The 25,761-nt window shown below is 53.9% G+C and overlaps 1 protein-coding gene across 16 annotated transcripts in view; it reads right to left on the reverse strand.

The window, feature by feature from the left end:
• ANK1 (ankyrin 1) overlaps window positions 1-25,302 on the reverse strand; it is a 49,057-nt gene extending 23,755 nt beyond the window's left edge. For 6 of the 16 annotated variants that reach the window (XM_032712495.1, XM_032712493.1, XM_032712487.1 and 3 more), the window contains exons 1-3: window positions 24,376-25,301; window positions 9,142-9,234; window positions 1,084-1,185 (exon numbers count right to left, since the gene is read on the reverse strand). In XM_032712495.1, coding sequence (XP_032568386.1) covers window positions 1,084-1,185; window positions 9,142-9,234; window positions 24,376-24,501 — 321 coding nt within the window. In that variant the 5' untranslated portion in view covers window positions 24,502-25,301. Of the gene's footprint in view, window positions 1-1,083; window positions 1,186-3,160; window positions 3,268-3,681; window positions 3,841-8,489; window positions 8,653-9,141; window positions 9,235-24,375 lie in introns of those variants that run through there. The other 10 variants (XM_032712491.1, XM_032712485.1, XM_032712490.1 and 7 more) reach the window with 6 other exon arrangements.
• Window positions 25,303-25,761: the final 459 nt, after the last annotated feature.

The following is a 25,761-nucleotide window of genomic DNA, read 5'->3' on the forward strand; positions in this document are numbered from 1 at the left end:
AAGGCATCACTGAGAGAAGTGCCTCGTACTGCTGTGGCCACTCAGTGCCCATCAGAGTGTTAATCTCCTCATCAGCACTGGAAATCTGGCTGGAGACAGGACTTGAAGCTGGTCAGTGGAGACAGCTGATGACTGACCATCTCTCTGGGTGAGGAAGAGGTTCAAAGCCACCACCTTTAGCTTGTGGGTGGGTCACCCTGCTGTAGTTCTTTGCAGAGCCCTCTCCAGAACCACATATTCCCAGAGTGTTACAGGACCAGTGCACATAGAAATCCTCCCTCTGCTCTTGGGCTTGCTATTGGAAATGAGGGAACATCCGTGGTGGGCTCTGCCTGTGCCTGGGGGAGCCTGTCCCCAGTGACTGCACTGGCTACCACAGCACAAAAACCACAAGTCTGAACTTCTCTTGGTTTGGGGACTGGATAATGGAGCAGGTGAAGGTGCCTTTGTGCTGAGTCAGCCTCCCCAGCACCACCCCTGCTCCCGAGGGAGCCTGTCTGCTCCCCCTGCTCAGGCCAAGCCCCCTGAGTCTGTCCCTGCCCCAGTTCAGGCTCAGCCACTTGCATTTGGCAGCTCCACAGATACAAAATGTTCTGACAGTGATGAGCAAACAGCTCCTCGGTGCCTGCAGCTCTTTGTTCCTGTGTCTGCTCTGGACGAGCAGGGCTCCTCCTGCCTGACACCTCCCGAAACACCACGACCGGCGTTTTGCAAACATTCCCTGCTTGTGATCAGCTGCAGCTTCTGGGAGTCTGAAAGCCTGAGACCTGCAGGCAAGGGGAATATTCCCCAAGAGCCACTCCTGTGATGTTCCAGCCCCTGTGCTACTCTTCACAGCTACCTGCTCTGCCCTCTGAGAAGCAGCTGAGCCCCTTCCAGATGTCCCAGTTGCTTCTCACACTAAAGGAGCCCTCTCTGCTTACCTGCTAATGTCCTTTGCAAGTACATGCAGGCACCCCAGATCCTTATAGCTATTGCTGCCCTCCTGGCCCCAAAAGACAACTGCTTCAGATCTGCCTCCTGGTCAGCCACATTTTCACATGAACTGGAGGTGGTACCAGAAGCCCCGTGGGTTTCACCTACCTGGTTACAGGTGTTAATATCTACCCCATTCCTGAGGTGATCCAAGGCTTTGTCCAGATTCCCAGATCTTGCAGCTCTCAAGAAACTGGTTGCAGCATCGGCCTTGGGGACAAAAAGAAAGAGCATGAAACTCAGAGTCCTGCTGTTCTCCCCCACCACCAACACCGGGTCAGCTCTTGGCTCAGCTGCAGAGAACACAACTACAGACCAGGCAGAAAAGGCAGAGGCCAGGGAGGTCACAGTGGGAACTGCTGGGACAGATTGAGGTGCCCCAAATCAGACAGGAAGAAGGAGGGCTGGGACCTGGACTTAAAGGGAAGAGCATCCAGATGACAGGGCAGGAGATCTGCAGCTCCTCACAGCGCTGTGGGGATGGTAGAGAGGGAGGTCCTGCCACCATGGCAGCCCCCCTTGGCCCAGGAAACCCCTCTGTGTCCAGGCTGAGGGGCTGCAGCGATGGAGCTGTGGTGAGCCCACCCCTACCCTCCTCCAGCAGCCGCTGGGTAACCACAACACCAGGTACCAGCACCAGGGACAACAGCCCCAGCTGAGAACCCTGCAGCTGTGAAAGTCAAAGCTCTCTTTTCTGACAGTGCCTCCCTGCACTGCTACACCACAGCCAGCCCAGGCAAGGCACAGCAGCACTTGGAGCAACACCACTGAGCAGTGTGAGGCAGCAGATGAAGACAATGGCATGGCTCACCAGAAGCTGGAGAACAGGGTGGAAATGCAGTGATGTGGATCTGTGAGTCTGGGACCTTGGACTGGTAACTCCAAGCTGGTACCTGCCTGCTCAGGCCAGCCCAAAGGGCTCTCTGCAGCCAAGAGCCATGAGACATCCACGGCAGGGGCACAGGACACACTCCTCTGTCCTCGGCTCCAAGAGCAAAACCAGAAGCCCTCTTGTACCACTCATGTTGGGACTGACCAAGGGACCTCCTGTGCTAGGAGAGCCTCCATCCTGCCACCCCAGAACATCCTGTAGTGCCCACAGCCTGGCTGAAGAAGAGCACCCAGGATTAGGAACCTCCTGGACAGGAGCTGGAAGCAACACGGCCAAGACAGAAGCCCTGGAGGCAGACGTAGGGAGGATGATGCACCACACAGGTTCAGGCTCCTCTATTCCCTTCTCTTTACAGACATCTGAACTGGGACTTTGGAGCAGCACAACTCAAATGCCTTCTGCTCTCCTCCATCTGCCTCCCCAGCTCATCCTTTCTGTCTGACCCTCCTACCCCAGAGAAATGCAGCCGTGCCCTGGGCCCAGCGGGACCCTGCTGTCCCCTGCAGACAGAACCACCACGGACAGGGTGTCCTGGCCCTGCTGGGCCGGGCACAGAGCTCAGCCTGGCTCCCACCACAGTGGAGGGGGCCATGGGGGCAGGTGGCAGGACCACTGTGCCCCGTCCTGGTGCCAGGGGAGCACGTGCTGGTCCGTGACCTCCTGCCCAGCTGCTCCGCTCGCTGCCACCTCAGAGGGGGCCCCGTCCATCAGGGCAGAGCCCTCGGATTCACGGTGGAGCCGCGGCTCTGGGGGGTGTGTGAGCACAGGGGAGGCAGGACACGGCCCCTCGGTGCTCTGCCCATGAGGGAGGATCGGCTGCCAGAGGCAGGAGGCAGCAGCAGCAGCAGCAGCAGCAGTGCTGTGCTCAGGAGTGCACACTGACACCCTGAGCCCTGTGTGCTGTCTGGGGTCCAGTGAGGAAACACTGACAGCTTCAAGCAACAGGCTGAATGCAAAGAGCTTTTCCAATGCAGACCCTGCTGGCAGCCTCCATGTTTGGGGTTGGGATTGAGGACAAGGCAGCACCTCAGCTGTGCCCCAGCACGCCAGCACAGCACAGAGCTCTGACAGCAAACCCCACGGAAAACCAAAGCACAGCTCAGCCAGGCTCTGCCCCTGTGGGACACACATGGAGCTCTGAAGATTAAAATGGCAAAACTCTACATGGTCCAGCAGCAAAGGGGCTCCTGAAGCCCCAGCACGCCCAGCAGCAGAGACTACGAGCAGAAAGCAAGCAGAAAAGCAAAGCAGAGGTCTCCGTGGGCATGAAGGAGAAGTGCATTGTATACTCACAGCCACGTCTGGACCAGACCTGCCCTTTCGTGCTGCCATAGCCCAGCACTTCAGCTGAAACCTGAGCCCGGTGTCCCCTCTCTCCCTCCTTGGTTATCTACTCCCCAGCTTTGAGAGAGCCAGTAAGTTACATTGCATTCTATCTAAAAATACAGGCTCCGTCCTCCCTCCAGCGCAGACCCTGAAGGGATCGCCAACTGCTAATGGAATTTGTTCATTTTCTCTCCATTATTGTGTCAGACAGGATATTTAATACCAAGCTGCCTCCGGAAAGCAAATGACTGCTGCCAAGCGCAGGGAGTGGGTCAGAGCTGCAGGTACCACCTTGGGAACAGCAGAGGAAAAGCAGCCCCACAGCCATGCCCAGGAGCCCAGCATCCCACAGGTAACTCCTGCCACAGAGGAGAGGGTTTGCAGTTCCCTCCTGACCCCCTGGATGCTGGGGCCCGGGTCTGGGAGGACGTGCCAAGGCTGGAGTGAGTCAGAGGTGCTGCCTTTGGCTCCCTGTGCTCAGCACGTACCTTCAGAGACACACAGGGAGATGCAGGGCACCAGACACCAGCAGTCACACCACACATGCCGCCAGAGAAGATGGGATAGCTCAGCTCAAATGGGACAAGAAGAGGAAATGGATCCACGGTCATATTGTCCTTCTGATGCCAGGCTGCTCAGTGGGACTGGCTGCCTATTGCTTGGGGCAGTTCCCTCCCCAGGGAACAGGAGCAGAGCTGGGCCACTGCCCCCTCCCAACTGCAGCACAAGGGAGCAGTGACAGCAAGAACTGCAGAGACCCCATGGACACGGGGAGTGTGCACATCGAGAAGATGCACACCCAACACCCCAGCCAGCACCACCCCAACACACCCAGACAGAGACACATTGTCCAGCCACCCCCCCTCAACAAGCACAAAGTGCAGCCCAGCCCTGCCCTGAGCACACACAGAGTCACCCCCACCCGTGTGCCCCAGGACACACAGCAACTGCCTCCAGGTGCAGAAACAGCCCCTGCTGCTTCTCCTTTATTGGAGTTTGCAGAGTTTCTTTCCAGTCTGCTTCGCCTTCCGAGCAGTTTTCCAGGAAGGAGCTACTCCAGAGGAGAAAATAAACTGCCCCACTTGCCGTTGAGTACCTCCTGCAGTCTCACTAAATCCTAAATTTAATCTGCTAAAGCCTATACACAGGCATCATGCTCCACAGAACTTGTGGCCATCCGGGCTGTGATGTGTCAGTAGGCTGCTGCCAGCAATTCCCCAAGAAAGAAGCCTCTGATCTGGACTTTGATAAGTGCTCCAAGACGTTCTAAAGTCAAAAACATAGCACTCCTTCCCTTTCTTTTCTTCAGGAAAAACCTCTCCTTGGCTGCTGACAATATAAGTTTTTCCCTTTCCCTCTGCCCTGGTTTCAGCTAGGACAGAGTTAAGGTCCTCCTGCTCTCACAACGTTGATGCCACTGGCCCCTTCACCCCAACAGGAGAAGCCTGGAACTGCCTGAGCCCACTGCATCGAGCCACGGCCAAGGCAATAAGCAGAGGGGAAGTTCTGCCAAACCGGAGGCTCAGACTGGGTTTCAAGGGCTGCAGTCAGAGGTTCAGTAAGCCTGCTGTGTCTCCTGCTCTTATCTCTTCTGGCAGTGCCTGCTCTCACTCCCAGCCGGGAGGAGCTCCCACCAGCTCCTGCTGCCCATCACTGATAACGGGAGGGAGGGTCTCAGCATTGCCTTCTCCTGTGAGAGGTGGCCACACTTGGCAGGAGCCCACTCTGTACAAGCTGCTAAATGCTGTAAGTCGATGATTTCTAAGTGCAAACGAGTTCAGGGGCTTGTGCTGATCTCACCGTGTTTTCTGGGACACAAAGGCAGCAAGGAGCAGGTCTCCACACTGTTCCAGCCTGGCAAAAGGCACATGTGCACCCTGCTGCACTGCCCTCCTTACCCTGTGTGCTCACTCATCTCTTCAGCTGGGCTGGCAGGGGCTCATGGGCAGTGGCAGAGGAGGCCCAGCACGGACACACCTCAGGCTGGGCAGCACCCGCTCACCCCACAGCCAGAGAGCCCCAGGCCTGGCACCCAGGTCATGTGTTGCTGTGGACATCCTGTCTAGATGCTGTGGAAAGGTCCAACTCACGTCTCAGAGGTCATCCAGTTACTTCCAGCTGCTAATGCCAGCCTGGCATTAGCCAGAGCCAGCACTGCCACCCGGGCAGGGGTGACAAACCTGGCAACAGCCCTTGGCACTTGCTGCGATGTCTCCTTGCTCACGGGGGCTTGAGTCCAGCAGTGGGCATGACCCTCACCTTTGAGGCATTGTTTCCAGCAGGCAGCAAAGCCTCACACCCGTGCAGGGGTTCACTTTTAGGCAATTGCCCAACCCAGGAATTCCTCCGGAGCCAGAGCTCATCTGGGCCTCCCCCTGCCTTACAGATACCAAATGCCCAGGTCTGCAGGTGATAACCTCGATCCCTTCTCATCAGATGAGAAGAATTTGTCAGTCCTGGAGACACACTAAAAGAGCTGCTAAGATTAAGAGCAGTCAGAGATTACACCTCGGGTCCCTGCAGGATGATCAGGGAAGGTCAGGAAAATCAAATCAGAGATTCAACTCAAAATGCTCAGAAGTGGAAACCACACTGTCCATCTTTCAGGAACTTTCTCTCCTATCTGTATTAACAGAAACTGGATGCTCTCAGTGGTCCCTGCAGTGGAAAGAAAACCTACTGGCAGGTTTCTGCCTTCTGAGTAGAAGGCAGCATTCAGCAGAGCACAGTGTCTCCAGAGAGGCCACAGTAGCAAAGCCTCAGGCAGGCAGCCAGCAGAACATGGAGAACAGGCAGATACTGCAAACCCAGATGAAAGAGAAAAGCAAAAGCATGAGGAAAATTCATCTGATGAATGCATCAATCCACGTGCCCAAGTTCTGCTCTCTCATCATCCTCACCTCTGCCACGTGATTTAGCACAGGTCCACAGACCTTGATAGGACTGATGAGAGTCCAGGTACAAGAAGTCACCTCTGGAAAGCATCTGGCAGATGAGTTTGTTCTCATTTCATGCACCAGCCTGAGTAAACCCTTTGTCCATGCTCCTCTCTGCTGAGTGAAGATTTCACAACAGCCCCAAAGGATGTACCTTGACCTGCCCAGAGATCCCCAGCCCAGGATGGAAGGGGCAGCTCAACCATCTTGCAGCAGGTGAATCAGAGCATGCAGGGAATGAAAGATCTGTTCACGTTCCCGTGCAAGGGGCTGACAGAGCTGGAGGAGATCTCAGCACAACTGGCAGAGGAGAAATCCCAAAGCAGAAAAGGAGGGCCCCTGGCAGGTTTGTGGGAGGGGAGGCAACTTGTCCATTAGCATTTTGACAGTGCTGAAGAGGGGCAAGCTTTCAGGTGCCAGCACCAGACTGGCCTCTCCACAATGTACACTCCTCCATCATTACACAATCATGAGTAATGGGCTTTTGGAAAGGTCAGGTTAACTCAGTCCCAACTGAGCATTTGGGATACAGGCAGCATCTGTGCTGCCATTTGGCTCCTTCCTTCCCCCTTCCTGGGTCCCCTTTCCCTGCTGCAGCTGGAACAGGTTCAGAACTGTGAGGAGAGCAGATAGCAGGAACAGCTTAATCTGCACTGAGCAAGGCAGCAAGGAGCTGCCCCTACCCAGCAGACTGATCCCTCTGATAAGGGTCCCCTGGTGCTCCAGCTCTGTGGAAGCCTCCCTCTGGCAGTGCCTGCCTGCTGCTCATGGATTTTCTAAGCAGTGGGATTGAGACCTTGTTCTATCATTTGTAAACTATCACTTCCCCTATGAAGTACAGTGATGGGTCCAGCAGAGAGTGGAGACAGGAACAGGGGCTGGTCCAGAGACCTGAACAGGGAAAGCAGAGCAGGACATCTTTCCTTTCACACAGAGCCAAAGTAAGGCAAGAATTAACACAGCTACTGCTCCTCTGCCAGCTGAGGCCACGCACACCCAGGGGAAAGCTGTCACTCTCCTTTGATGTTAGCAGGAGCCTCTGCTCTCTGCATATCCTGAAAAAGAAAAGCTATTTTTACCTCATCAGAAAATATATAGACTGTGACTGAAGACAATACACAGGAGCTTTTTGCTCAGGCACTACACCTCTTCTAACAGCATAACAACATTTACAGCTGCTGAGAGAGATGCAGCAGAACAGGAACTGCTTTCTATCTCCTGCTTTCCTAAGGCAGTACCTTCTCTGGACCATGGCATGGTTCAGGCAGGTCTGTGCAATGAGCACTGGGGAGCTGAGAGGGCTTTAATGGGATGCCCAGTGCAAAGGGGAATCAGAGACCTACCCTGAGCCTGCCTGCTGCCAGCCAGGGACTCAGACACAGCTTGTGGACCAGCCTCCACCTGCCCTGGGCTCTGTCAGTGCCCTCCTGCTCCGGTGAGACACTGAGCCCAGGCCATGCCACCAGGATCTGCCCTGGCACCCTGTGGAGAAGCTTCCTCCTCTTTGCTGGTGATGCTCCCAAACTGCTCCTGATCCCTGCAGTCTGTTCTGACTCATTCCCTACCCCTGCTCCAGCAGGACCAGCCCACATCAGCCCTACCTGCACGAGCAAAAGCGCTGGGAAGGGGATTTTCCTCTGGGATCTGCACTCTGGGAGGAGTCACAGTGCAGCCCCTGTGCTGTGGCTGCCGTGGATTCACTGCCATCAGCCCTCAGCCTGGCCAGACTCGGGTGCAGCCTCCAGAAGCCATGCAGGGAGGGAAGCACTGACAGGGAAGCACCTGAAGCACAGGCTGGGATGTGTCCCTGCAGCTGAGCCCTGGGAGGACATGCGAGCACAGCCCTGGCAGCACAGCCCCTGCCCTGCTCAGAGCACAGCCCCTGCCCTGCTCAGAGCACAGCCCCTGCCCTGCTCAGAGCCTGCCCCGTGCTGGAGGAGGAACAGCACCCCGTGCTCCTGCCCCAGGGTAAAACAGCAAAGGTGGCAACACAGAAATCAACAGGGACCATCACAAAAACCAACCCTGGGGGCACCTCCCTGCCACAGCAAAGCAGTGGTGAGAAGGACAAGGCAAATACAACACCAGGGAACCTGGTTTCGACACCACACACTGTCACTGGCTCCCAGTAGGACCTTAGGCAAGTTCCCAGTGACTTAAGAAGGGCAGCAAACCCTTCCTGCCAGTCTGAGGTCCGTTTAGCTGCAACCATTTGTGGAGAAGGGTCATTTTCTCTGGACTAGGACTTAAGTTTGTGTTCCCAGCCAGAATATACCTAAACTCCCTTGTGCAAACCAGCTGACCTGATTCCTCTCCCCCTGTGCTGCCCAGCACGCCCCTGACCATGCCCAAGTACTCACCCTGAGGTGGTGCAGACATGTCATGGCTGCAGGAGAAGGTCAGCTCACCCAGGACAGCCAGGTTGCAGCTCTGATCAGCCCCTCACACCGAATGCTGCAGCCAAACCAAGTGTGAGCAGCCAGGCTGGAGGAGGTTTATCAGCAGCAGGACTGCACCCTATCACCACTCACACACCTGACTGCCAGCCAACACAACAAGGAGGCTCCTGCCTGGAGTCTGGAGATTACGGGCTGGGCTGTCCCACGTCAGGGGCTCGAGGACACTGTTTATTTGGTGTCATGCCTGAGCCACACTTCATGAACACATCTGTGGGCTGTTAACAGGGAGGAGCCCGTGTGCATGAACCCTGCTCTTCAAACAGTACGAGGGAAGATGGAACTTCAGCAATACAAAGCAGAATGGAACAGCTCTGTGGCTAGAACCAAAGTGTCCCTTGGTCTGTGCCACACGAAGCAGGCTGGGCCAGAGGCAGCGAGCAGAAGACCTCATGTTGTTCACTGGTCTCTGCAGACCTTGGCTGGGCACAGTCCCAAATGAAGGACACCGAGATGGAACTGAAGTGGCAAATGAAGTCTCGTGACAGCAGCTCCAGGCTCTTGATAGGGCCTCGAGCCCCTGCAAACAATGAACGCGCCCCTTCCCCCCTTCTACCTGCACAGCAGACTCCTGCTCCAGCATCCCTTCAGGAGATCCTTGCTTGCAGCAAGAAGGCAAGGGGTCCACAGTGGTTGGTGCATGCCCTCTCTGAAAGACACGCAAGGGAGTCACACCAGTTGTCCAAAGGAACAGCCCTCCTGGACACCGCTCCCGTCCCACCCTCCTGGGGCTCTGCGGGGTGACCCTGCAGAGCTGGGCTGGCAGGAGTCATCCATCCCTCTGCCTGTGCTCTGCCTACCCCACCTTGGGTCCAGATGCTACAGCAGAGCCATCTCCACGAGGCACTGGGGGCCTGCAGGGCAGCCACACAGCTTTGGTCCTTGGAACAGGAGCTCTGCCCTCCAGTCCATCCACGGTTCCCTTCGGGCACCACAGGGAAAAGCAGTGTCACAGTGCCCCTGAGACTGCCCTCCTCATCCTCCCCCACTGTGAGACTGGGTTTAGCTTTGATTGTGCAGCCTCTGGCACTGGGGACGTTCACAAATCTAGAACAGGCAAACTCAGGGACGAGACAATCCCTGGGGCTGTTTGTGGAGCTGGTGCAGGCTCCACCTCTGAGAAAACTGGTCTCTTTGCTCCATTAATTGCTGTCTCTTGTTAATGATAATTTCCTGAACACTTCCCACTGATGCCTCTACCAGGTCTAATTCACTCATTATCACCTCACTGAGGCATCTTCAAAAGTTCCCCTTACCTAATTGTAGACATGTATCAGTGCTGAAACTCATACCACAGAGCAACTTGTTTTACTAACAGTTTGTTGCTGTTACCTTGCCTGTTATATCTAACAATAATATCTCTGCAGTTCTGGAGAAACCAACACTGTGGGCACAACCCTGTCTGAGAAATCAGAGCCTGGGAGAGCTTGAAAACTAACAAATACAGTTCTAATAAATGAATAGCTTTTAATCCCAAGAGCTCTTTCCATTTCCATGAACACAGCTCAAAAATCTAAGGTCTCTGGCAGTTCCTTAACACTTACCTGTTTCCAGACCCTGAACTGAGATTGTCTGGTTTGCTCATTCCCCAAGATTTTATTCTGTGTCCTCTCCTTAGTGACATCTGAGCATATGAATGTCCCTTTAAAGCCTCAGAGGCTGCACAGGTCGGTGTCATGCTGGACCCACAAAGCTGACACAGAGTTAAACTCAGCCTCTGCAGAGGGACATGATTTACATTGGGAAAAACAGGAGCATTGTCTAAAAAAAGAGCTAACTCATGCTGAGAAAAAGCGACCAAGAGTTACAGTGAATAACAGCAAATAATTGCCACTGGGCACCCCTGTGGGCTTCAGGGAATTTTTGTGAGCCAGGGTTCCAGCACTCTCTTAAGTGCTGTCCTCTGGATGCTGTAGTATCTATCATACCCACAGGAAAAATAATTTCTCCCTCTGCTATCCTGAGATGGCTCCTGGGACAAGGCTCAAGGTCCCTCGTGCCTCAGTGCCATCACATTCCAGGTTCACACCTGAGGTAAAACCAACAAATTCCAGCAGCAGCTGCCAGGGGGGCAGTGAAACTCTGCCAGAAATTCAGGAGCAGAGGAGGTCTCTGAAGGAAACCACTCCTTCAGCCACAAAGAGTTTTGGTTTCTCAAGATCCGAAGTCCTGCCCGTGACCTTTGGAGAAGCTCCTGAGGTGGTGATGTGGCTGTGGAGGAACGTGAGGCTCCTTCCCTGGGCTCTGTAACCAGAGACGTGCTGGCTGCTGCCAGTCTGTCCTCAGCTGCTCTTCCTCTGCCTTCAGGGAGCGGGGAGGGAAGTGTGTGCAGCAGAGAGCCTTAAACACCTTGCAGGAGAGGAAATAACAGAGGGCTCTCCTATCTGGAGGCAGCTCTGTGCCTTTGCTCGGGGAAGGAGGGGCAGCCCTTCCTGCACTCAGCACTTGGGAAACGATGGGATGGGTCCAGGGCTGCAGTTACTGAAGGGAACTGCTGCTCCCTGAGCACTTGGCAGTCCCCTCCTGGTGCAAGGACATGGGCACACAGGGGTTCACCTTACTCCAGCATGTCCCTTTCTGCTTACCCAGGAAAGCACTCGCTGTGCTCCTGTCACCTGCTGGGGCTCCAGGAGCAGCCAGGGCCTGGCCAGCAAACTGTTCCCTCAGGAAACCTCAGGGGAGTTTTACAGCCGAGTCAGCAACAGAAGCTGAATAATTTAAACCTTTAGCAATTCTGCCAGTGCTGCCCAGCCATGGATAACAGCAGGTACTCAGAGGAGCAGTGGTGCTGTCAGGCAGCTTCCTCCTGTCGGGAGAGCAGCGGTGATGCAGCCAGAAATGCATAAATAAGGGGACAAGGATGCTCTGCAGAGCTGGGATAGAGCTGCAGCTCAGAGCCCGCAGCTCCCAGAGCACCACACGGCTGAGCCTTCACTTCCCTGGGGTGTTTGTGGCTCCTGGCACAGTGATCTGTGATCCAACAGGAGGTTCATGGGTGCTGCTGGTGCCTCACCTCTCCAACAGCTCATCCTCAGCCTCCCAAGTGCTGGAATCACCAGCCAGGAGCACCAGAGAAACTATGTGAGGGGTCCACACCCACACCTGCTCTTCAGCTCTGTGTCCATGGAGGAGCTGTGCAATGTTATGTGGTGGGAGGGGGACAAAGATTTGCTGTACACAAATATTCCAGCCCTTGCTCTCTCCCGAGCTGCCTCTCCATGTCCTTTATTGTCAGGAGGGGGGGAAGGTGAGGAAGCCAATTTAGAAGTACTTCTCCCCAAATCAGTCTAAAAACTGGCACCCAGAAGCAGCTAATAGACATAAGAAATCTCCTCCTGTCACAGCCCTAAGAAACCATTTCATGGTCGTTTATTGGTTCAGAACTATTTAATCTGTGAGATACCCAAAGGAAATTCAGAAATACAAAGTGAGTAGATGTTCTTCAGGTTTTGTTTCTTGGACTGTGCACTGCTGCCTCCAAAGGCATGGTTCTGAAGATGAAGCAGCCTGCTGTCTCACTCCAAGAGACATCTGCCCTGTGCCAGCAGAACCACCATTTAGTTCCTGGAGAGGAATTAGTCTGAGCCCCAAACCAAGACATTCCAGCAGCCCTTTGCCCCTCCCTGCACACAGTGAGCAGACAGACAAATTCACAGCACGTGCCTCTCTGGCATCTTATGCCATGACTTAGCAGGTGTTCCTTTTGCTCATCATTTGGACAAGCCAAGCAACGCAACTGAAAATTTCATCACACTGATTTATCTTATTCATGTTTATTCACCATGAAAACTCAGAAAGTCAGATCTTCAGAGTGAAGACATGGAAGAGCTGCAGAGTTCCCAAAGGAAGGGAATATTCATGGCCCACTGTTTATGCTATGGCTCAGTTCTGTGCTGTCCTGGCTGCAAAGAAGATATCTGCACAGATAAAAAGTGTTCAGCAACCTCTGCCTCCATCTCTCCTACCCAGGGAACCAGAAGGTATCTTACCCACAGGATTAACAGCCACTGTTTGTCCCCCTCTTAGAGAACAGGCAGTTCTGAGACCAGAAACCATCACCTAGCTCAGCCTGAATCTGAAAAATCCCAGTTCTAGGAACAAGGAATTTGGCATTATGCCCACAATATGGGCCAAGGGCAAATCACTTCTTAATTACTGCTCACAGTGCAGATTTCAGCTTTCACTCAGGCAGGTACCAAACTAAAAGACGTAACAAGACCCTGCCCAGGCTGCAGTTAACCCACCCCAGCTATTGATCCTGTTGGATCCCCTGGTCCTGCAGTAACTGCAAGGCTCCACATCCCTGAGAGACACAGAAATTGTTCCCCCTGTTTGGGGATCTCAGGACCAAGAGATTTCCAGCTCTTGGCTGCAGTGCCTGCCTGGAGGCAGCACAGACCGACCTCCTGAGAGAGCAGATGAAGGCACAGTCCCCACCTGGGAGGCTGCACTCTGCTCCTCTTGGAAAGAAACCTGCTCTGCTGCTGAACACCGAGCCAGGGAGCAAGAACTCAGCTCTCATCCCACACTTTCAGAGGACCTTCATTCTCAGCCACCCTGAGGTCTCACTGTCCCTAAATACCACAGTCTGCACTGAGATCTTCTTGCTCTGTTCAGGCAGTCTGACAAAATATTTCCTCCTTCAGTCTGCAGTGGCCAAGAGCACTGAGAGCACAAGTCTGAGGGTTGTTTATTGCTGTGACAGCACGAGGGCACTCAGAATTACCTGATTTCCTTCAGCACATCTCCCAGCTGTCCCAACGCCCATCTCCAGAGCCCCCAAAGGACATCCGCTGTGTGCACATCCAAACAAGTCCCACATGTGCCTGTCCCCTCAGCAGACACTGGCCAGAGATGCTGGGGTCACCCAAAAGAGAAATGTTCACAGAACAGCAGTGAATTCCCAGGGGCCATTTCACAGACCACAAGGGGGAGGATGGGGCATTTTGCCCAGGACACACAGCCTGACAGAGTCCCAGGGAGGGCCCACAGCAGCCCTTAACATGCTGCCCAGCCAGACCAGGAGCACATTTGCACAGTGTAAAAAGCTCAGCTTTATGCCCACTCCTGGAAATCCACTGTGTCCAGCACACGCGGAGCTGCAGGAGGATGGAAGAAGCACCTGAGGCCAAGATCCCGAGGGCAGGCTCACCAAAGCAGTGCTGGGCTCCTACAGAGCCAGTGCTTGAAGCAGGACTCGCTGCTTGGCTCCCTGGAGAGCCAGGGAAGAGAAACGAGCATTTCCAAGGGTGTAATTCAGCTGACCTACTTCCACGTGTGGCGCAGCACGGGAAGGGCTCCCTCCTCCTCCTCCTCTCCCAGGCTGGAGGCAGCTGAAGTGAGCAGCTGGGGTGCAGAGTTCTGCCCCACAGGACCCCTGAGTGTGTCCAGACCACCCCTCACACAGCACGATGCCCTCGGTGGCACCGACGTGCAAAGAGCAGCCCCACTCTGCCCAGCACCCCGAGCAGCACAATCCTACCCCAGAAACATCCAAATCCTCTCAGCTGCTGTTGCCATGGTAACGCCAGAGCCAGGATCCACCAGCCTTTGATGTTGGGATCTGCTCGAAGCGTGCAAAATGTTTAAAGCGTGCAAAACGCCGTCGGAGGCTGGGGAGCTGAGTGGAGGAGCACCTGACTGCCCTGGAGAGGGGAGGCTCTCCGAGGAGCAAGGATTGGTGCTGGCCAGCACTGCTTCATCTCCTCCCCAGCCCGGCACTGCCAGCACGCTGCTGCCTCTGTGCCCCAGCTCACCCACTTAATGGAGTTTAATATTTAACGTCAGACAAGCTGCTGTTTCACGGGGTAATTTGGGTTATTAATAAAAAATCCCCCTTCCCCCCAACGATTCAGAAATAAGATGGTGTTACTCCATGTTATCCGTGCTGGGAGCTGAGCAGTCAGAAGAGCAGCCAGAAGAGCCAGCAGAGCCCAGGAAGATGCAGCACAACGCTGCCCCCATCGCCCACTGCATCACAGAGGAGGGGAAGTCATTCCACATGAACACGGGTTGTGCCAACCACAGGAGGAGCTGCTGCCTGATCATCTCTCCAGCAGCACACAGAGATGCCCTGCATGGCAAGGACACCTCCGACCTCAGCACTGAATAATTGCTTATCTTAAAAAAATGAACACTCCTGTAACACTCAGCACTGGGATTCTCTGAGGCTTTGCTAAAACACGGTGCTGTCAGTGCCAGGAAATGCTGGGCACTGCCCCTGCACCCACCTGCCCCTGCACCCACCTACCCCTGCACCCACCTGCCTCCCCCAGCCAGGGCAGGGGGGTTCAGTGCAAGACAAGATGCTCTGAAGTGTGGGGGCAGAGAGAAAGATCTGAGGGGTTTTTATGCCAGACTTCTGACAGAATTTCCTTTACAGTATCAAACACAGAAACCTGAAGCAGTCTCCTACTACAGACTGTGCTGAAAGGCCCCATAGGCAACTGCTGCTGATCCCTGTGAAATGTTGTCAGGAGACAGGGAATGCTGCTGCCTCACATTTTGGATGGAAAGGGTGTTTTCTCTGTGCCTCACTGAGCTGCTGCTGGGCTTGGAGGACTTCCCTGGCAAGTCCAAGAAGCACATCTCCCCACTGGCAGGGACGAGTGCACAAGTTCTGAGAAGTTTTGCTGATACAGAACTGATGGGCAGCAGATATTTTATACTTGTGCCCTGTGACACTGCAGCTCCTCTTACTGCAGCCTCAGCTCCACGGCCATTTGACAGCAGGCTGACAGGGAGCATTTCTCCCCAGCCCTCCCAGGGAGGGGCTCAGGGTGGTGCCCATCTTGCTGCTCCCCAGCGGGGGCACGTTGTGGGCGTGAGGCAGTGGCACTGCCAAGCTGCGTGTGAAGGGAGCTGCCACACCACGCTCCACTGAGCAATTCCTGCTTGGACCAAACCTACTGTCACTGTGAGCCGAGAGGGTTCTGCCAGGAAAAGAGCTGAAGAATGAAAAAAGCCTAGAAAATTACAGCCTGCGGGCCAAATACTGATCCCAGGCAGGCAGCTCCTAGAGCTGAACCCCCCCGTGCCAAGGACAGAGTGCCACAGATGCCACTCCTGTTTCAGTATTAAAGAGGGGAAGAACTGTAACACTCCCCACTCCAGTAAAAGCAAGTTTAACATCAAAAGCCAGTTGGGTAAGATTTACTTTTCTCAGAACTCTCTGGCACAACACCCACCCCCTGTTCCCACTGCCAGCCAGAGGACTTTCATCCACCACGAGGGAAACAGAGAGGGGAAAACAAAAAAAACACTCCAAAATAAGAGACACTCCACACAGATATTCAAAAGCCAAGAACACTGAATCATTGAGTTTTAGTATCTTATTTAAGGACACACCACTCCAATAACCAAACCCATGGAAATCATTTACAGGGTGAGAACCTAGAAGGTTGTGTTCTGCAAAGGGTTTCAGAACGCTGTTCTCTGCATTTCCCATTGGGAAGGTCCAACACAGGTCCACGAATGCACCCTACAAGCCCTGAAAAGTCCCGTCACCACAGTGCAGTGAAGGACCACAGCCTTCATTTCTGCTTGCTGTCTTGCTGCAGTACCTTTTGGATTAGACAGGAGTCTTCCCAGTGGCCTGGACACACACACACACTCTCTCCTTCCTTCCTCATCTCTGGATAAATATAGAAACCTCGTCTGTTTTCTAAATGCTCTCCTGCTGCTGCGTTCTCTCCTTCCGCCTCCCAAGGCACTTGGGTGAATACCTGCTGTTTTGTCTCTGCTGGAGATTTTTCACTGAGGCTGCAGCATTTTGGAGGCATAGATTTAACATAGTCCCCTACACTTGCAACCCCTCCACACAAAATGTATGGCTCTGGCTTAACGTTTCACCCAGTCAGCAAAATTTCATTTGCAAATAGGAAGGGAGCTCGAATTTTTGCTGCTGTTTGCAGAGTTGAGGTTCAAAACATGACATAATCAGCTGTGAAAGAAAATGTGAATTTTCAGATGGCTCTGCTGTGCTGGTAAGTGCCCTTAGAGAGAGAAGGTGTCAGGAACCTCCCTGCACCCAGGAAGCTTCCCTCTACTCACTGAAGGTTTTGGCAAGCTGGTCTGTTCAGCCCAGAGCTAACACTTTCAGAATCTACCCCGTGGCATTTTGAGAGCTGGAGGTGAGGACTGTGAGGGAGATGTAAGTAGGGCAGGGAACCCAGAAATCTCCACCATCCTTGGCCCATCCTTCCATCACAGCCCTGGTGATGCCACACCTTTCCAGACCACCACAGAGAGGGTGTATTTCTGAAGAACCTTGACACACTTAAACAATTAAAACAAATTAGCATAATTCAGACTAAACTTCTAATTTTAGCACTCTGTAAAGCTGCTTTCCTTTGAGCTTAGATCCAGCTTGCTGCACCTCAGCTTCACCACACTGCCTGTATGCCTTCCCACAGTGGATAACCTGAGCCCCTCAGGCTGCCAAGGGCAGGACTTCCACAGAGCCCTTTGTGCTCACCCTCCTGAGAGCACTTGCTCCAGGCAGGGCTGGTCCCTGAGCTCAGCCAGGGCCCTGCTGCGAGGACAGAGCCCAGCCTGGAAGAACTGAGACACATTTCTGAGTGCTACGAGGTTTCACCTCATTCCAGCACCTCCTTAACCACTGGGCTCCCCAGCCACATACAGATGCTGTTATGACCTGAATAATTTAAGAGCCTGTAGAGCAGCAGTGCAGAACAGCACCAACATCCCCCCAGTGCTTCCTCCTGCCAGTGAGTCCCTGCAGCAGCAGATTCTGCTCCTGCCCAACCTCCCTCACATCCAGATGCCTCTTCACCCCACCCCACCACGGTGCTACATCTCCCTCCGGCCTGGGAACGTCAGGAAAAGACACAGGCACTGCTCTGAAATGCCCCTCTAGCCAAGCTGTTCTTCAGCTACAACTGCCTTTAGTATTTGTGGACAACTATTTAGTGGGGAAGGGATGGACTTGTCAAGTCAAACACAGGTCAATATATATTAGCTCATGTTATCTCAGAGACCAGGCTCTCTTGGCACCACATTCCGCAAAGGGCAAGACAGACAGTGAAAGAAGAAATAGGTAAACACCAGAGAGGACCTGCTACCATATAAATATTCTGATTTTCCTAACTGGGTCACTCAAGAGGGCTCTTGGTCCACGTCCCCTACGATGCCCTGTGCTCAGCCAGGAACTCCTGTAACATCCCCACTGTGCAGGAACACTGAGATCAGCGTTGCCTCTTTTGTCCTGCACACAAACATGCTGTGCACTGTCCTCTGCCATCCCTCCCCCAGACACGATGCCAGCACTGGAAGGAAAACACACGTGCTGGGGGCAGAGCTGCTCCCTTCAAACCAGCGTGTGCTGCGGGGCTCGACGGGAAAACACGCGAGGGGTGTGGGGAGCAGTGGCAAGTGAGACTGCCCAGAGTTTAGTCACCGGTCAGTTTGAAACAGCCTCTTCCTGCTGACTCCTTTCCAGAGAGACACAGGGAGAGGAGATGGAGAAGCTGTAGTGGCTGAAGAGGACAATGTCCCTCCCAGGCCACGGAAGCCGAGAGGTGCCGCAGGGATCCTGCTTGGAATCCTGACAGCATTTCCCTTCCTGCAGGACTCCAGTGGCAGGTCAGACAAGCAGCATCAGAGGAAAACACAGTCCCACACAGTCCCTCTGCTTCCCAACCAGCCTAAAGCAAGAACTAAATATTTATTAAGCTTCTATGAATCAGAGGTCTGAGTCTCCTGACAGTGCAGCCAGCTGACGTAATCCTCCCCACACCCCAGTGGGACTCGCTTCCCCAACAACCTTGACAGAGCTTGGAGGGTCACAGTTACCTTGCTGGCACACAGAGCAGTTCCAGGCTGGAATGCTGGGCAGAGGTGGAGGAGCAAATCCTCCCCAATTGCTCCATCCCTCTGTGCTCCAATCTCCTAAGGCAGCTCATGCTCTGCCCCACTCTGCCAGCAGCTCTGTGTACAAAGCACCTTGCCAGCTTTACACACTGGACATCTACAGCAGGAAAGATTCAGCACTACTGTTGCTTTGAACCTGGCACACAAACAACCCAGAGGAAGATGTGAGATGACCCTTTGATTTGCAAAATAATTTTGACAGTCTAGGTAACAGCTGACAATTGGGCTCATTACCAGTTATAGTTCAATTCTTTGTCTATACTGTCCCTCTGGTTGCATTCAGAGTGCTAAAAGCTGGGGCTCCATCCAGTCTCAAAGGCCTTGGCTGTCCTGATATCCCTCCCATGCCCCTTCTCCCTGCCACTGCACAGCAGCATCGTGTTCCAGGAAGAAGATACCCATTCCTTTGCAGAAAAAGTTCCTCTGACAGAGAGCTCTGGAGTACAAACACCTAATCCTGGCTGCAAGGAGCTGCTGCAACAGCTGGAGCACAGCTGGAGCATCGGGTGTCCTCCTGACCACACCACAAGCTGGTTGACTTCTCACTCACTGTTCTGGTAAGGGTACTTGGTTGCTGGCTGGTGTTAAACCACACCAGAGATGCAGGTAGGGTTTTGGCTGATAGAACCAACAAAACCTGCAGTAGGAGAGAACAGAAGCTGCAGCAGGAGCTGCTGCTCTAGGAGCAGGCAGAGAAAGGAGACAAAGCAGCTCTGGTGCCCTGAGACTCTGCAGGTCCTTTCTCCAGCTTGCAGGTGAGACACCAGCACAGCTCCCAGTAGCCAGTGAAGATCTGGGGGGCTGACAGCCATGTCACATCTCTGGCAGGATCCACTGCAAGAGTCCAGGTAGCCCAGCCCAGTGACTGTACAGCCAAACACCCATGGGAGGAGGACCCAGTGGAGCTCACAAGTGCATTTACCATGGGCCGTCCTGAACCCCCTGCAGCTGGGTCTGCTGAAACCCTTTGCCCTCCTCTGTGCATCCCTCTTTTCCCTGCAGCCCCTCTGAAGGCAGTGCCAGCTGAGGCTGCTGCACAGTGAGAGCCATTTGGGAGGATGAGGCGAGCGGGGAGAGCGGCCCCTGCTGCTCCTTGGCCGCGCTCCAGCAGCAATTTCTCACCCCAGTTTCTCATGTGCTCATTGCATAATTCTGACAGAGGTGTCTGGATTTTACATCTCAGGGATCCTAAGCCCAGACCCAAGTTCCACCCTGATGCACCCTATCAGTGAACAGTCGGTGAGTGACCTCTTTTTCTTGTCACACAACAACCACAAGCGTGGTCACCCTACGCGACTGCTCGACTGTCCTACTAAGGAATCATCTGCAATTGCTTCCCTGTCTGATTGGGTTTGTGGCTGTTGGTCCAAACTGTTCCGACTTGTTCTAGTTCCCACATTTCCCTGGCTTCCTAAGGGTGCCAAAATTCACCCATGTAAAAGCATTCTCATCAGCATCCTCCATGTCACTGTAATCTCTCAGTGCTGCCCTTCCAGGACCCAGCCCCTCTCCCAGCTCACCTCACACACCTCAGCTTGGAGTTTCTTCTGGCAGTTGTTGCCAGCCATTCAAAGGTCCACATTTATTCCTTATCCATGACTGACTGTACAAAGGGGGTCACTTGCTCCTCTGTCCTCCCTTTGCTCTTTCCCACCATTTCACCCCAGCCGATGGAAGAGCTTTGTCTCTGCCACAGCTCCTGCCAAGCAGAAACACCTCTCCTGCTTTCCCACATAATTCAAACCCTCTCTCATTAATTTCTTGTCTCTCTGCTCCGAAGAACCCTCCCAGCCTCTCCTGCCAGGCTGTATTTCTGTGTCTAACAGTGAGCAGCACACATTTCCTGCTGCAGAAGCAGTGCTGCACTGAGGATGGGTGCCAGCCTGTGCTGTGGAGAGCCAGGGACCCTCAGGCTGCTCTCTGTGCTGTTTCCAGGAAAATATCAACTAGAAAAAGCCAAGGAATTTTATGCAGAGGTTTCTTATTAGGACTCACTTTCTTTTACTACTTAACACTGCATTGTGTGAGATGCTCTACAAATCCATAACAAGTGACGGAATTACCCTTGAACAGCTGCAAGAGAAAGAAACTAGAGAGGAGTGGCAAGAGAAAAGCAGTTTGTTCCTCCCCCCCATCAAAAAAAAGAGACATTAAAAAAAAAAGTGGTAAATTCAGGCAGTTCCTCTGTTCTTTACGTGCCCAAGAAAAATTTACTCTGAATGTACCAAGCAGATACATCACATCTTTCATACTGATAATTTATCATTTGAACACTGATAGCAATCATCACAGGAATTTCCTTTTGAGCTCTTGGTCAGATTTTTGTTTAATACCATGGCTCCAGTTGTGCTGCAGACAGACTGCCTGTGCTCTCACATGTGCACCTGGGGAGTTCTTTGGGCATTATTGGCACTGCTGCTGTTACTGAAGTCCTCTTGCTGTTTGCTGTGTGGCACCCTTGTCATAGACATTTCAGGGGTTCCAGCCTCCTGCTCCATGAATCCTGCATGGCCAGTGAGAAGCACAGCTGGAATCTGCCTCTTTGTAGAGAGGCAGATGAAGGTGTCTGCTGAATACATGGCTGAATATACATGGCTGAATTTAGTACCAGAATAAGGATACTTCAATAGGAAGAAAGATTTTCATAAAAGTATTAACTTTGATTTATTACTCTCAAAGCCTGTCAGGCTGCAATGCCACCAGCCACCAGTCATGGGGGCACAGCTGCAAGGTGCTTGTAGGTTTATGTTTGAGATAAAAGTTTAGGGGTTGGGCACTTTGGGCCCTTTCTAACCACCCATTTGGTGAGCTCTGCCAGTGCTTCCAGAGTTCCTGGAAAGAGATTCGGTCCATTTTCTGTCTTTAACACACAACCACAACAACAAGTCCTGTGCAACTAAAAAGGACTCAGTAACTGTTCACACAACAGTTACAGGAACAGAGTCACAACCTCCCGTTCCCCAGCGGGTTGTGCTGCTGCCCATGACCTGGCAAAGGCAGGGATGTGTCTCTGAAGTGCTCTGTGTGACTGCCCCGTGAGGGCTTCCTGCTGAGGGAGCCTGACCACAACTGCAGGGGAAGGAAGAAAGTGTTCCTGACCATCATTGCCTCTCAAAACCGCAGAGAAGGGATAAAGAGCTGCATCCAAAGCACAGATATTGGTCTGCCCATCACCACTTCCCTGTCAGTGCAGCTGTGGCCACATCAGAGATTCCATGAGCAGCCCAGCAGCAGGGACAGAGTGGCTCTGGCCCCCTGTGAACTGCCCATCCAAGAAAATGCACAGAGAGTTGAAGCTGGGATCCTGCAGCAGGAACAGGAAGGAGCCAACCCAGAGGGTGCTTGGCACACTCTCTAAAGGCAGTGAACTCCTGCTAGTCCACACTCTCCTTTGCTCTCTGCCACACCTGCCAGTCTGCAGAGCACCCCGAGAACTCACCAGCACATTTTGCCACAGCCCTGGTAAGTCCTCACAGTTCAGGACTTGCACCAAGTGTGGGAACAGGCACGACTATTGAACACTTGCTCTCTGGGGTCAAGTGTGCCTGGGCTGGACAGAGAGCACAGGGGAGTGACAAGATCCTGTTCCTTAAATCCTTCGTGCAGCCCCTGTCAAACAGAACATCAGCTCTCATCACCTGAGTTCCAAAGGCTGGGTGCAGGGGATACTGGAGGAGTGACAGGGTCACACACCTGGACTGTCCCTGTGCCAAGAGACAAACAAGAAGCACAGAACACGAAAATGGACAGTACAAGGTCAATCTCATTACATGCACTTAACACAAAACCCAAGAAATTGCCATGGAAACTGAAGAGCAACAAATATGATCATGGTCCAAGGAGAAGGGTTTTGGGGAACACAGCATTAAATAACAGAACTCACTGCCTCCAGGTGTCACAGAACACAAGGTTCTTGAAGGATTCAACTGTGCAGTTCACGGGACACACACAACCACACAAAAATGCCAGGAAATGCTAAAGGATACAGAGCCCAACACGTAACAGCTCACAGCAGGAGCTCACATGGCATGAGACAAGAAGAAACTTGTTCTGGGGCCATCATCTCCTTCCCTCTGGCCATCTCCACTGCCTTGAGTCATGCTGGGACTTCCCTGGATCACGGGTCACACCTCTGCTAACAAATTCCTTTGCAGCAATATTTGGTGGGCTCAGCCAGAACTCGAGATCTGATCCCCTGCCCTGTGCAAACCCTGAGCAGAGGAGCAGCCCCTGCCCCAGGGAGCCCCTGTGTGTGCACAGAGCAGGGCACAGCCAGCAGGCACTGCCAGAGGGGCAGGAGGAGCCAGGGACACCACAGTGCCCTCAGTCCATCCAGTGGCCAGTGCAGGGGCCTCTGGCACGGGCACGACACGAGTCCTGCTGGGCTCACAGGGCACCAGCAGCCTGCCCTGACACACACCAACCCTCCACAGCTGCTGCAGCAGCACAGGATGGGGCTCCAGTATGTCCTGGCAGCCTCCTGCTTGCCCCAGGGAGACGTGGGCAGTGAAAACACCACCACTGGAGACACTGAGGCTCTGGGGGCAGGGGAGAACAGGAGAGCTGACCCAACAGCAAAATGTCCTGATTTGGTGGTTCGTCACAGGAGAGCCCCTTTCCAGTCCTCTGGCAATGTGAGAGGGAAGCTGCTCCATCAGCTCCCAGTACAGGGGGCCCTGCAGAGGCCCCCAGGAGGGAGCAGTTCCTGTCACTGGAGGAGGCACCTGATCCCCACACCCAACTCCCAGCTGCTGCCTGCAGACCCCACATTTGTCCTGACGTTCCTACTGAGCTCCCCCTGAGGAGCTGCTCTGTCGACACAGACCCCTCCCAGGCTGCCCTGGCCCAGCTTTGAGAAAAGCAGGGCTCTCCTCAGGACTCTCCAACAGCAGAGCTCTGCTCTGGGGCTCCTGCTCAGAGGGGCACATGGAAGTCTCCAAGTCTTTTGCTAAAGGCAGAGGAGGAGCCCACCTAAGAATTCCTGTATCACAACCTGCTGCCAGATATATCCTTGACTACCCTTGGTCTCACCTCTCTCCTCGCTGCCTCTCTGCATTGGTGCAGAGCACAAACACCCTCAGACCCTGCTGGGAGAGGAGCATCCAGTTCAAGAGGTCTTCGAGGGGGACCAAAGCTATTTTACCAACACACCTGCTCCTGCAGGAAGCTCGTGGCAAGAAAAAGCTGGCAGTGACTTTACAGAGAGGAACTAGAGCTCAGAAGAGCCAGCAGACCCCAGGCTCCAGCATGTGGGTGTCAGCAGAGGGGACAGAACACCTCTGATCCCTGATCCCCCCCATCTGCTGCCAGCAAGGGATGTGCCTTTGCTGGGAAGGACGACCTGTGTCCCATGCACAAATCCAGCCTGTCATCATCAGCAGCAGAGCTCACAGTCCCTGCACAAACATGCCTGCTCTGTCTGCTCCTGCTGTCCCCTGATCTCAGTGTTCTGGTGGAGATCAAGCAGCAGATGGAGTGGACACCAGAACTGCTCCTTCACTAGAGAAAAGGAGTGGGGGCCTCTTGGCCCTTTGCTCTGAACACAAAGAGCAACTCTGGGAAGCTGCAGGAAGCCAGGAATCAGCAATTTTATTTTAGAGATCCAGTCTGTCACTGGTCTGAACGAACCTCTTGAGCTGCCTTGATAAACCCCTCACTTCCCTTCCCCTTCCCCAGACTTTTTTCCAGCCCCCCTCCCTAAGATGTCGGGGTAAACAGCAGATCCTGCTCCTGAAAGTTGTCCTCTCTTTGGCAGACTGTTTCCTGTGCTGGCTGCACACAGGTTCACACAGGGACCAGGCTGCCCCTCGGTCATTGCCCCCTCTGCCCCCACCACAAACACCACTCAGTGCCAGAGCACAGGACCTGGACCTGGCTTTGCTCTCCCAGCACCACTGACCTTTTTCTTCCGGTCCCGGGAGCGGTTCCTGCGCTTGCGGTTGGATTCCTCCTTCTCCTTCTGCTCCTGCAGAGCCTGAGCCTCGATATCTTTGATTTTCTTCAGCTGTTTAGCTGCTTGAGCCATGGCTGGTCAGACTGCAGTCCCCTCCAGAGCTCACACCTGCACTTTCCACGCAGCAAAATCCTCCTGGCCAGGGAAGTCCCTTCCCCTCGCGCAAACGCCGCCGACCCAGATGAGTGTGAAACCAGTAACGAGAGGAAAATCAAAAGCAGTCAGCAAGCCCCAAAGGGCAGCCAATGTCTCCAGCTAGTTGCTAGATGGAGTCTGGGACACCTTTATAAAGCATTAATAATCCCAAATCCAGCTGTTTGCGAGGTCCCACGCACCATTGCAGCAGCCCCTGACTGCGCTGGCACATCCTGCAGGAGCGTTCTTGTGGGACAGGACACTGGGCTGCTGCTGTGCTCACCGTTTCTCCTGCAGTATGAGAAGAGATGCAGGCAGGCAGCCACAGGAAGGAAAATAACTCCCAGCAATTAGTGCACGATGACAATAGAGCAGCAGTGAAAAAGGAGGCCGATGCATCTCATCCGACTCCCGAGTTCTCTGTAGCAGTGCCTGAGGAACAGGAACCTGCACGTAGTCAGTCAGGGGCTTCACCACTGCAGTGCTGCTGAGGCAGGCACATATTCCAGGCTCTCCAGCTTCCCTCCTCCCAGCCAGGCTCTGTGCAGCGGCCGCATCACTCACTCACTCCCCGGGCTACGGTTCCGTCTCCTTTCCGGGGGAGCAGGAGGGAATGGCTGCAGCATCTCTGCTCAGCAAACAGCCTGTTCTGCAAAGGATGTGCCAAGTACTGGAGCAAAGTGCAGCTCAGCAGCATCCTTTCCTCCTCTCATCTCCGTGAGCAGCGAGGGGAGGGATCTCAGCTGTGAACAGGAGACACAAACCAAGGGCTCAGTCTGCTCGTTTACACAGCAGCAGCAAATTAACCCAATCCAGCAGCTCCTGCCCACCCTGGCATCCCCAGAGCTCAGGTCCTCTCTGAGGACACCCAGGCAAGATGCCCAGGGAGTCAGGACCCCTTCACCACACACAGCCCTGCACTTCACCTGCAGCCACCTTCCAAAAGCACCGATTCCGCATGGGAACCCAGGGGCCAGGCCTAGAGGAGTCACTTTGGTTCCTGCACATGGTACCAGCATGTGAGGGGGCAGGATAAGATAAAAGGGGGGTGGGTTCTTTGTGGTGACCACACCATCACCTGAGCAAAGCAGGTGCAGGCACTTGAGAGCAGCCCTACCTTTACCAGCTCAGTTCTTGTCCCTCAGAAAATCCACTGCCTGGGTCCAAACCCAGGGGCAAAGCCCCGGGCAAACTGTC

Source organism: Chiroxiphia lanceolata, chromosome 28 (assembly GCF_009829145.1).
Source record: "Chiroxiphia lanceolata isolate bChiLan1 chromosome 28, bChiLan1.pri, whole genome shotgun sequence".
NCBI lineage: Eukaryota > Metazoa > Chordata > Aves > Passeriformes > Pipridae > Chiroxiphia > Chiroxiphia lanceolata.